This window comes from Aquarana catesbeiana, linkage group LG05 (genome assembly GCF_042186555.1).
Source record: "Aquarana catesbeiana isolate 2022-GZ linkage group LG05, ASM4218655v1, whole genome shotgun sequence".
Classification (NCBI taxonomy): Eukaryota; Metazoa; Chordata; class Amphibia; order Anura; family Ranidae; genus Aquarana; species Aquarana catesbeiana.
This window is the reverse complement of record NC_133328.1, coordinates 23050185-23062533: the sequence shown is the minus strand read 5'-3', so window position 1 is coordinate 23062533 and position 12349 is coordinate 23050185. Positions and strand designations below refer to the sequence as shown.

The following is a 12349-nucleotide window of genomic DNA, read 5'->3' as shown; positions in this document are numbered from 1 at the left end:
TAAAGTGGCATTTGAAAGAGAAGAGTATGATAAAGCACTGGCTGGGGTGAAATGTGTTAGAGGAGAACGAGCAGGGTCAGGTGAAGGACAATCAACTTGGGCTTGATGCTATAGTAGACCACCCAATGATCTCTACCTTCTTAGTTTATCTCACTCTCTCTTATTTACTTATTTTTAAAACTTTTGTTCAAATTTAGGTTAGAACAGAGGCTAAACTTAATCCGACCTTACTTCAACCGATTACCTAAGAGAACCTAAACCTCTAAAACTTACATTAAATGCTTATTGCTGCCAAAAGTGTCCTACACCGAGACTTTACAGTGGTGCTGCCGAGATCTCGCATCACCCAGATTTTGGCACAGATTTCACACGATTCACCAACGCATACATTTTTACTCTCAATACCTCAAAATCCTTTTGAAATCCTTAAGTAGCCACATCAGCTTGGTGGGTCTTTAAAGCCACAGTTAAATTACGAGGAACATAATGTTTTTGTTATTTAAATTTCTATTACCGTCCTTGCGATCCAAAATATTACAGATTATGTCATTCATATAATTGTAGAATCGTGCGCTGCTTAATTGTATCATTAAGCTGTTATATTAAGTCAACTGCGTTTGAATGAAGCGTCCTTGGCTCGGAGACACCCTGGGCCTTCCAGCGCAGTGACTAAAATAAGATTTTTCCGACCACAAAGCAATTTGGACTTACTCTGGCAGGCGAGACATAACTCCTGCAGAAAGGGACGTCAGTCCGTCATTAACTCGGAGGGGTCGACCCTTCCAAACTGCACTGATGAGCATCTCCAATATAAGCATCACAAAGAAATATGCCGTGGCCTGCAAGAAATAAAACATGGATTTAACTCTGCAAGCCATAATAAATTTGTTTCCTCTAAATGCTAAAGTAGACATGGACCCTAACAGGATGATATTTAGTTTGTGTGTCATTGTCATGTTGGTTTTCTTTAGAGACTAATATTTTCTGCTGCTGATTTCCTGCAGCCTATTTGCAGCCACTAATGCCCCGTACACACGGTCGGATTTTCCGACGGAAAATGTGTGATAGGACCTTGTTGTCGGAAATTCCGACCGTGTGTGGGCTCCATCACACATTTTCCATCGGATTTTCCGACACACAAAGTTTGAGAGCAGGATATAAAATTTTCCGACAACAAAATCCGTTGTCGGAAATTCCGATCGTGTGTACACAAATCCGACGGACAAAGTGCCACGCATGCTCAGAATAAATAAAGAGATGAAAGCTATTGGCCACTGCCCCGTTTATAGTCCCGACGTACGTGTTTTACGTCACCGCGTTTAGAATGATCGGATTTTCCGACAACTTTGTGTGACCGTGTGTATGCAAGACAAGTTTGAGCCAACATCCGTCGGAAAAAATCCTAGGATTTTGTTGTCGGAATGTCCGAACAAAGTCCGACCGTGTGTACGGGGCATTACTATCTACATGCATTCCAGCGATGGCTGCATGGCCTTTCTCAGGCTGGGTTTGTCTGGTGGTAAAAAGCCTCGATCACACTGGTGTAGTTAAGCATACACCCCTGTTTAATCAGACATGTTTGCCTGCGATGGGATGCAAGGGTGTTCTGTGCATCCCCATGCAGGAAGTCACATTGTCCCACGTCAATTGGAAAGCAGTGGCTGCAAGGACAATTTGACGAAAATAAGTTACATGGACAATGGCAAAACACGTAGTGGCGAAACCTACAATGTCATCATGCACACCCGGAAGTGAAGGCACTGGCTGTAATACAGAGCTGCCAACCTGAAATCTTCCTCAGGAGGCAACATATTTTTTATGTGCTCTTATTGTGGTGTACCAGATGATAGCCCACTGCACCTAAGGGAGTGTATGTTAGTAAACAGGATGATAGTCTTATTTTATTTTTTTTAGATAAATACTGGGGTCTTCTGCTGGGATGAGGTGGATTGTCCTAACCCAGCCTTTTTCAACCAGGGTGCCCAGGCACCCTGGGGTGCCTTGAGGTTTCTTCAGGGGTGCCTTGGCAAAATGCTTAAAAATTGTCCAAAAATTGTATACAAGCTGGCGTGTGGATAAAGATGCCTTTTAGCAACACAAAGCCACAGGTTTTCATTGTGCACCATTACAACCTTCTAGCCACTGGCTTCCTAACGACCAATGGCATCACCAGCTGATAAGGGGGATGTCAGTTGCCTGCATAGCATCCTTGTTTGACCCTCCCTTGTCCCTCTCCATCAGTATTGAGGGCATCTCAGCTGAGTGATGGAGAAAAGCTGGGGTAGTCTTTATGTAGAGAAACATTGGAATACTATCAGTACCAGTTTGCAAAAGTGTATTTGCTTTGGAAAAATAAATGACTTCTAACGTTGGGTGTCCTATATGTGTGGATGTTGCAGTGTTATGCAAAACTATTAGAATATTTTTTACATTTTAGAATGGGGTGCCTCAAGACTGTCCAAGTCTGGAGGTCTTGGAGATGTTACAAACGCCTTAAAGGGGAAGGTGCAGATAGACCTATTTTTCCACATACAGTAGATCCACAGTCCCAGATGAAAGAATATGGTGAAAGGTAGTGGAACAAGCAGGGCCGGATTAACGTAGGGGCTATTGGAGCTGCAGCTCCAGGCCCCTTACCTTAAGATAGGCCCATTTGCCCTAAAGAAAATAATACATTCACCCAAAGAAAAAAATCACCCAAAAAAAAAAAAATGATCGAGCTTCAAGGGTCATAGAGACCCTCAAAGAATTTGGTAGGTATGTAGCCTAAGACTTACCCCACCACTGGTCAAAATTTGGGTCTCCTAGGACTTACGGGGCTCCTTGTGCAGCCTGTCAGAAGCTACATACAGAGCGGCCAGTTTAAATACAATCTGGCACACTCTGCAGCAGACAGAGGATGAGCTCACAGTGCCTTAATTACCTAAAAACAATATATAATAATTATTTGAACATTACTTACTTATGGTAATTAGCCCCTTGCAAGTCACATTATTGGATTACATCACGTGATTTCTTCAATGGCATGTTTGGATTGACTAAACTCGTTGGACTTTCATTACTGAGTATATTTACAATGTTTGTCAGTTTGGGTAACATAACAAGTAAAGCACAATTGTTCAGTGTGGTTGTGCTTTATTTTTAGAACATAAATTAAGTTTCCAGAGTATGATGGATCCAATTTGTGATGGGATCTTCGCTGCCCAGATACCTCCTTCACTTAATATACCTTGTCTATCAAAACTTTCAATACTTTTGACCTTGTTGCTACAGAGGAGAAAGTTAAACTTTTTTCTGGTACCAGTGGAGGCTGGTGGTATATTTTTTTGGGTGGGCGGTGTCTTCTTCTGGTGCTTCATTGCAGCTTCCCCTGCGTCTCCTTCTTCCTCCTCCTCGGCGGCCAGTAGGATCGCTTCTCCTCTTGGCCAATCGGGTGACAGGTCTCAGGACCCGCTTCCTGATTGGCTGGGAGGAGAATCAGGAAGACAATAGCCAATGTTAATTCGCTAATGTCACACAACTGGGTGGGTAAGCCCACCCTTTTTTGAAGCCTATTAGAGCCTCTGGCTCTAATCATGTGCTTTAAAAAAAAAAAAAACATTGGAATCCATGTGTCCGGTGCCCCGCATGTAGATTAGGGGGCTGGACGCATGGATTAGGGGGGGCAGCACACCTGCGTCCTGCATTACAGGCCGCCACAGTCTGGTACCCACCTTACTGCCTACCCTCTGGACCCCGTTCACAACTCCTCCAATCATCCCCTTGCTCCATTTTACACTCCCCAAACCACATCTTCAATCTCTCCCTCTACACAGGCATATTCCCTTTAAGACATGCACTGGTCACCCCATACCCAAAAAGCCTTCAATGGACCTCAGCAGTATGAACAACCCTGAGACCCACCTACTTGCTGCCATTTACCTCCAGGTTCCTAGAAAGCTTATTCTACAACTGTCTAGACTGCTACCTCACAGATAACATTCTTCTTGACCTCCTTTACTCACAACATTCCACAGAAACTGCTCTCCTAAAACTAACTCTGCTAAAACCAGTGGCTTTTACTCAGTACTCCAACTATTGGACCTTCTGCTGCATTTGATGCAGCTGGCCACTCTCTTCTCCACAAAAAAGTCCACTCTCTTGGCCTCCAAGGCTTTTTTCCTGGTTCTCATTTTACCTAAGCATCCCTTTAGTGTCACCTACAGTTCTATCTCTTCCTCTACTCTTTCTCTCTTTGTAGGGATCCCCAGGGCTTGGTTCTCAATATTCTCTATCTATCCCTTGGCCAGTTGATAACCTTACATGGCTTTCAAAGCCATCACTATGATGGTGACACCTAAATCTATCTTTAAACACCCCAGCTCACCCCTTCAGTCACCTTGTACATCACTAATTGACCTACTGACATATCAGCATGACATTCCAAAACTAACCCTATCAAAAACAGAGCTCATAATATTGACACCCCCCCCCCCCCCCCCCCCGTGCCCTTTACTCAACTTTTCCAACTTTTTCAATACATCAACTATCTGTCCTTCCCCTCCTGCCAGGGTGCTGGGTTTAATCATGAACCCTGACCTCTCCTTTTGGGCCAGTCTCTGACCAAATCTTGTCACTTTTACCTCCAAAACATTTCTATACACCCCTATTTAACCATAGACACCATCAAGCTACCAATTCACTCTCCTGTTATTTCCCACCTTGACTTTTGCCACTCTCTCCTCATTGCATTACCTTTACATAGGCTATGCCCATTCAGTCCATCATGATGCTGCTACCAGAATCCTACCAACCATCTGCCACCCTTCTCTGCCAATCCCTCCACTAGCTTCCACTCGCCCAACAAATACAAATCAACAAATTAACAACAACATACAAAGTCATCCACAACTCTGCCCCCCGCCACTTTACCAACTTCATCTCAAAATATCACCCAAACCGTCCTCTCCACTCCCCCAAGACCTCCTGATCCCTAGTTCTTTTGTCATAGCCTCCCATGCACACTTCCAGGACTTCTCCTAAACCTCTCCCATCTTCTGGAACTATTTACCCCAATCTGTCCAACTATCTCCTACTCTATCTTTCTTTTACGTAAACCTTGAAAACCCTTCTCTTCAAGGAAGCTTATCCTGCCTCCACCTAACCACTGAACATTTACTTCAACTTATCCCCACACAGTCACTACCTTTCATTTTACTTGCTCTTCTAGATTATAAACTCTCACAGGCAAGCCCCTCCTAATTTATTTGTCTTGGATTGTTAACTCTGCATTCTCAAGTGCTGCACAAACTGTTGGTGTTGTATAAATTCTGTATAATAATGTAGAAGAAAGCCTCTGTGAAGGGGCAACCAAATATGTACCTGATGGAAGCCTGGAGACTTTTTATGTGCCTGGGATAGGGCTTTAAAGAAGAATTCCAGGTATGGTATATTTATACATAGAGATTTTGATCCAGCTTGGAATCCCTCTGGAAATCATTGGAGTAGACACCTCAACTCTAGTGATCCCTGCTAGCTTCCAGGTCCTGTGCCGAGTGGCTGCCCTGCTGCATTGTGAACACAGAAGGTCAACCGCTCACCATGGGTGCCATTCAGAAAATACTGGGTATTTCCCCAATGCATGCAAAGAGTTCTCTGATTAGACAAGGTGGGGAGTGTGACCTCACTGCCCTGCCTCTCCACCTCATCAAATCAGAAAAGCTTTGCAATAATTGAGAAAATGTAAAGTGTTCTCTGAATGGTGCCCATGCTGAGTGGACAACCTCCTGTGTTCACAATGCAGAAGGACAGCCACTTGGGACAAGACCCAGAAGTTAGTGGAGATTACTGGAGTAGTGGTCCCTACTACAGTGATTTCCAGCTTCTGGAGGGACCCCAAAGCTTCTAGAGGGAACCCACAGATATGTATAATTACTTTGGTACAAGTTAGAACAATGTAACTATGTATAAAATATCCATACCTGCATAGAGGAAAGCTGCTCACTGCCCCATAGCAAATATGTGATCAGCGCAACTTAATATTATAAATATAGATGATTTAGCACTGTGCGATAATCTGAGCAAAAACTGCTAAAAAATGCGACTGTGCAAAAAAAAATAAAAAAAAGGCTAAAGATGCTGTGCAAAATTGCTAGGTGCAAATATGAGCTTGTGTTCAAATAAATCAATACCAATGAACGCTCATGGCGCTGTCCAAGATACAAATATGAATCTGTGTACATAAGATGATTTCAGTGCAAAAAAAATTATATAAATATCAATAATAAAATTCCTATGCATATGCAATATATCAATGAGACACATGTAATATATATAGATGAATGTAGCAATAATCCGTATAATCTCTCTTTATCACACTGCTGACACAACAAATAGTGGTGATGCAATAGTTCATGAAGTGAAGATAAACAAAGTCTATGATAAAACAAAGTGCAGACAGTGCTTCAATAAGTGCTCTTCAATAAAATCGCTGGTGCAATTTTGCACAGCATCTATAGCGGGGTTTTTTTTTGCACAGTCGCATTTTTTAGCAATTTTTGCACAGATTATCGCACAGTGCTAAATCATCTATATTTATAATATTAAGTTGCGCTGATCACTTATTTATTTTATACCAATTTAGTGCACTCATACACTTTAGATCTAGCTGCAGTACTATATTATACATTCACTTTGATAGCGCAAAGGACCTTACTTACATTTATATTTCCCATAGCAAATATACTGCTACAGGGTGGCCGTTCTGTGCAGAATCACGCATATACGGGTTTTTTTTCTCTGAGAATAGGTGCAGGAACTCCCCCTTTCTGAGGTGGTTTGTTTGTTCCTGGGGGAGACACTGAACCTCATGCTACCACGGCCTCTTTAAATATACCTAAGGAGCCTATATAGTTATACTGACTGTGGGCAGGTATAGGAGAGTTCGATATATCCAGTTTGGAAGGAATATATATCTGTCCATATGGATTATCGTTGAAGCCCCTGTTACTGTGGACTGAAAACAGGTGAAAGGGTGTTGGTTGTTCTACCCTTCTCCTCTCTATTACTCTCCCTCCTTAATTTTCTGGATACTTACGGTGTATCTCCTTCCTCCCCCCAGTGAACCATATGAGTTTATATTCATATCTATATATCTTTACGCCATCAGCCCTATACACGGTGTTCTGCCGAGAAAGTTCCGCTCGGCGTATAAGTTCCCCCCTCTACTGCACCTGCGCAGTAGGTATCGGCGGAAATAGCCGAAGCAGAACAGCTGAAAATCAGCTGTACACGGCGCCTGTAAGAGGGCCCCTCGGGGCTCGCTTCGCTCGCCACGCTTCGCTCGCCACGCTTCGGGCACGGCCTCGCTACGCTCGGCACTTTTAGATTCCCCCTCTAGGTCCACTTGGATGGTGGGGAAGGAACCTGGACCCAGAGCGCAGGCGCCGTGTACAGCTGATTGAAGCATTTGAGCTTCGGCTATCTCCGGCGGCTGAGAGTAGTATGTACTGCGCAGGCGCTGCGCCTGTGCAGTACAGGGGGGAACTTATCCGCCGAGGGAACATTCTCGGCAAGACACCGGCCGCTGGTATTAGTAAGAAACTGCCTCCTGCTTTACACGGTGATTCCTGGGTGATCATCTGGGAGCTCTCCATGTGGAGATATTTCTATGCTGACAAGTGAAACCTGTTCCTTCCAACTACCCCCAAGTGTGTCCTGATGAAGCAAAACAGTGAAACGCGTTGACGCACAGGGGCTCACTGCCGTTTATTTGGTGTCAACTCTCTTGTTTACACGAGATACTCACTACTATCGTATGCCTATCGTATGTTTTTAATTCTTTTTTACTTGACCTGTTTGATATGACTTATTGTTAATAAAATATATTTTTGTACTATATCATTGTCCATCTTGCCTGTAAAGTCCGAATTAGGGCCCTGTGGCCCTTTACCCTTTCTCTCCCCCTTTCTGAGTCACCTCTTTTTTCCCGTCCCCACCCGCCTCCAAGCACCGTTCCTTGGTTCCGCTCCCTACTCACCTCCCATTACTGCCCTTTAAGAGAAAACAGAACCAAGTATAATTTTGTGGTGATAACTAATTTGTATGGATTTTGTTAACAAGAAAAGCTGTAAAATAGATCCCCTGCAGCCAGTAACAAAAAGCCCCCTCCAGCGACAATAGATCCCCCCTGAAAAAATAGATCCCATTCAGCTAGAATAGATCTCCCAGCAGCGAGCATCAATATTCCCTGCAGTACATGCCCAGCAACCCTTGGCATTACGGACAGTCATTGCTGGAGGTGCCGGAACTGTGTTTCTGCAGAAAAAAAGCCCTGCATGTGTATATGTGATTCTGCATTTTGGCCTGGGGACTCACACTGCCAGCAGGCCACTTTTGCTGTGATTACTCACAGCAGAAGCCGATCTGCGGGTATCGGGCACTGGGTGTCCTCCGGCACCCACCAATTGTCGGGCAGAGACACAGAATGGAGCTTCGCCTATGTAAAACAAGACAGAGTTCCATTCTGACAGGGGGAAGTGATGGATTTTCTTTCCCTGCAAAGGGAAAGAAAATCCATCACTTCCCTTAGTAAAAGCAGCACACAGTTTACACATAAACACTGGTTAGGCACACAGTTAACCCTTTGATCGCCCTAGATGTTTAACCCCTTCCCAGCCAGTGTCATTAGTACAGTGACAGTGAATATTTTTAGCACTGATCAATGTATTAGTGTCACTTGTTCCCACAAAGTGTCAAAAGTGTCAGTTAGTGTCCGATCGTCCAATATCACTGTCTGATAACTTTTGTGCAAATCAATCAATATACGCTTATTGGTCATTTTTTTTAACCAAAAATACGTAGCACAATACATATTGCCTACATTTATGAAGAAATTACATTTTTTTTTATTGGATATTCTTTATAGCAGAAAGTAAAAAATATTGTTTTATTTTTCAAAATTGTCGGTCTTTTTTGTTTATAGTGCAAAAACATAAAAAAAAAAAAAACGCAGTGGTGATCAAATACCTCCAATAGAAATCTCTACTTGTGGGGAAAACAAGGACACAAAATTGATTTGGGTACAGCGTTGCATGACTGCGCAATTGTCAGTTAAAGTAAGTCATTAATGCCTAAACCGCTGGCAACAAAAGTGAGTAAACCCCTAAGCAAAAATGTCCAAATTGGGCCCAAAGTGTCAATATTTTGTGTGGCCACCATTATTTTCCAGCACTGCCTTAACCCATTTGGGTATGGAGTTCACCAGAGCTTCAGTCCTCTTCCCCTCCTCCATGACGACATCACAGAGCTTGTGGATGTTAGAGACCTTGCGCTCCTCCACCTTCCATTTGTGGATGTCCCACAGGTGCTAAATAGGGTTTAGGTCTGGAGAGATGCTTGGCCAGTCCATCACCTTTATCCTCAGCTTCTTTAGCAAGGCAGTGGTCGTCTTGGAGGTGTGTTTGGGGTCGTTATCATGTTGGAATACTGCCCTGCGGCCCAGTCTCTGAAGGGAGGGGATCATGCTCTGCTTCAGTATGTCACAGTACATGTTGGCATTCATGGTTCCCTCAATGAACTGTAGCTTCCCAGTGCCGGCAGCACTCATGCAGCCCCAGACCATGACACTCCCACCACCATGCTTGACTGTAGACAAGACACACTTGTCTTTGTATTCCTCACCTGGTTGCCGCCACACACGCTTGACACCATCTGAACCAAATAAGTTTATCTTGGTCTCATCAGACCACAGGACATGGTTCCAGTAATCCATGTCCTTAGTCTGCTTGTCTTCAGCAAACTGTTTGCGGGCTTTCTTGTGCATCATCTTTAGAAGAGGCTTCCTTCTGGGACGACAGCCATGCAGACCAATTTGATGCAGAGTGCGGCGTATGGTCTGAGCACTGACAGGCTGACCCCCCCCACCCCTCCAACCTCTGCAGCAATGCTGGCAGCACTCATACGTCTATTTCCCAAACACAACCTCTGGATATGACGCTGAGTACGTGGACTCAACTTCTTTGGTCAACTATGGCGAGGCCTGTTCTGAGTGGAACCTGTCCTGTTAAACCTCTGTATGGTCTTGGCCACCGTGCTGCAGCTCAGTTTCAGGGTCTTGGCAATCTTCTTATAGCCTAGGCCATCTTTATGTAGAGCAACAATTCTTTTTTTCAGATCCTCAGAGAGTTCTTTGCCATGAGATGCCATGTTGAACTTCCAGTGACCAGTATGAGAGAGTGAGAGCGATAACACCAAATTTAACACACCTGCTCCCCATTCACACCTGCGACCTTGTAACACTAACGTGTCACATGACACCGGGCCCAATCTGGACATTTTCACTTAGGGGTGTACTCATTTTTGTTGCCAGCGGTTTAGACATTAATGGCTGTGTGTTGAGTTATTTTGAGGGGACAGCAAATTTACACTGTTATACAAGCTGTACACTCACTACTTTACATTGTAGCAAAGTGTCATTTCTTCAGTGTTGTCACATGAAAAGATAGAAGAAAATATTTACAAAAATGTGAGGGGTGTACTCACTTTTGCGAGATACTGTGTGTATATATATATATATATATATATATATATATATATATATTATATATATATATATATATATATATATATATATATATATAATATATATATATATATATATATATATATATATATATATATATATATATATATATATATATAATATATATATATACTACTATAGTAGTATAATAGTATAGTAGTATAATACTTGCTAAATGTAAATCCTGATTAGCTACATTTGATGACTGCCCACAATCCCCTGTGGCTTGTCCCAGCATTCCCATATAAACGTTTCAGGTTTCTCACCTTGTCCACATAATCTGGCACTTCCTCCACAGTTTTAAAGGAGGTCTCATTGGGATACAAGACATAGAACATCATCCGGGCTCCTTGGGAGATAGTAAGGTTAACCTGGCCTGTATAACCTCCCATGGCTGCTGCTGGGGTCACAGGGCACGCAGAAATACAACGCAGTCCCTGCAATGCCTCCAAGCTGAATGCAGCCAAGTGATTCTTTGTTGCAGATTGTAAACACTGTACAAGCAATGGACGTCCTTACTCTGTGATCTTCCTGTAACACAGTAATGTGCAGTCAGGGAGCAGGTCATGTGATCCGCCTGTCAGGGAAAAGTTCACCCAGGAAAGCACAATTCAAGAGAATGCATTGCTATGATACTAGAATGCTTTCTGTGATCCTGATAAGATATTACAGACACTTCTAGTGACAGTGCAGAACGTTCACAACATTTTTTTTGCATAAATTGGCAGTAAAATACCGCACGGCGGTTTGTTGACTTTGCTGAACTTGGATTGCACAGAGGTGGTAGTTTTTGTACTTTATACTTTTGTGATATCATAGCTTTGCCTGAAATACTTGTTTGTGCAGTTTTATATTCCTGTTGTTTTATGTACATTATGTGAATATGTTACAATGTTTTATCTTGCAAACTTTTTAAAATAGCAAAAAGAGACACATTTCAAATCCATATATATATATATAGGCGGAAAATACACTTCACCCTGAAGCATGCTAAAGAAGACCTTCACCCTAGGGCCCCTTTCACACTGGGGCGGTAGGGGGCGGCGGCGGTAAAACATCGCTATTTTTAGCGCTGTTTTACCGTGGTATTCGGCCGCTAGCGGTGCGGTTTTAACCCCCCGCTGGTGGCCGAAAAAGGGTTAAATCCACTCGTATAGCGCGGCTATAGCCGCGGTATTGCCGCGGTATAGCCGCGCTGTCCCATTGATTTCAATGGGCAGGAGCAGTTTAGGAGTGGTGAATACACCGCCGCTCCTTCACCGCTCCAAAGGTGCGGCTGACAGGAGATTTTTTCTTCTCCTGCCAACGCACCGCTTCAGTGTGAAAGCCCTCGGGCTTTCACACTGAACAAACAGCGGAGGCTGTTTTGGGGCGGTTTGCAGGCGCTATTTTTAGCGCAATAACACCTGCAAACCGCCCCAGTTTGAAAGGGGCCTAAAAGAAGAGCTTCAACCCCAAAGAAGACCTTCACCCTAAAAGAAGAGCTTTACCCTAAAGAAGACCTTCACTCTAAATGAAGAGTTTCACCCTAAAGAAGACCTTCACCCTAAATGAAGACCTTCACCCTAAAAGGAGACCTTCACCCTAAAAGAAGACCTTCACCCTAAAGAAGACCTTCACCCCAAAAGAAGAGCTTCACCCTAAAAGAAGACCTTCACCCTAAAGAAGACCTTCACCCAAAAGGAGGGTTTCGCCCTAAAGAAGACCTTCACCCTAAAAGAAGAGCTTCACGCTAAAGAAGAGCTTCACTCTAAAAGAAGAGCTTCACCCCAAAATAGGACCTTCACC

At 43.5% G+C, this 12349-nt stretch overlaps 1 protein-coding gene across 1 annotated transcript in view; it reads right to left on the bottom strand.

Moving 5' to 3' along the window:
• The window catches only part of AGMO (alkylglycerol monooxygenase), a 314856-nt gene extending 303634 nt beyond the window's left edge, over nt 1-11222 (bottom strand). Inside the window, exons 1-2 of the mRNA XM_073629523.1 lie at nt 10828-11222; nt 712-839 (exon numbers count right to left, since the gene is read on the bottom strand). Coding sequence (XP_073485624.1) covers nt 712-839; nt 10828-10953 — 254 coding nt within the window. The 5' untranslated portion in view covers nt 10954-11222. The remainder of the gene's footprint in view (nt 1-711; nt 840-10827) is intronic.
• Between the last annotated feature and the right edge of the window lie 1127 nt (nt 11223-12349).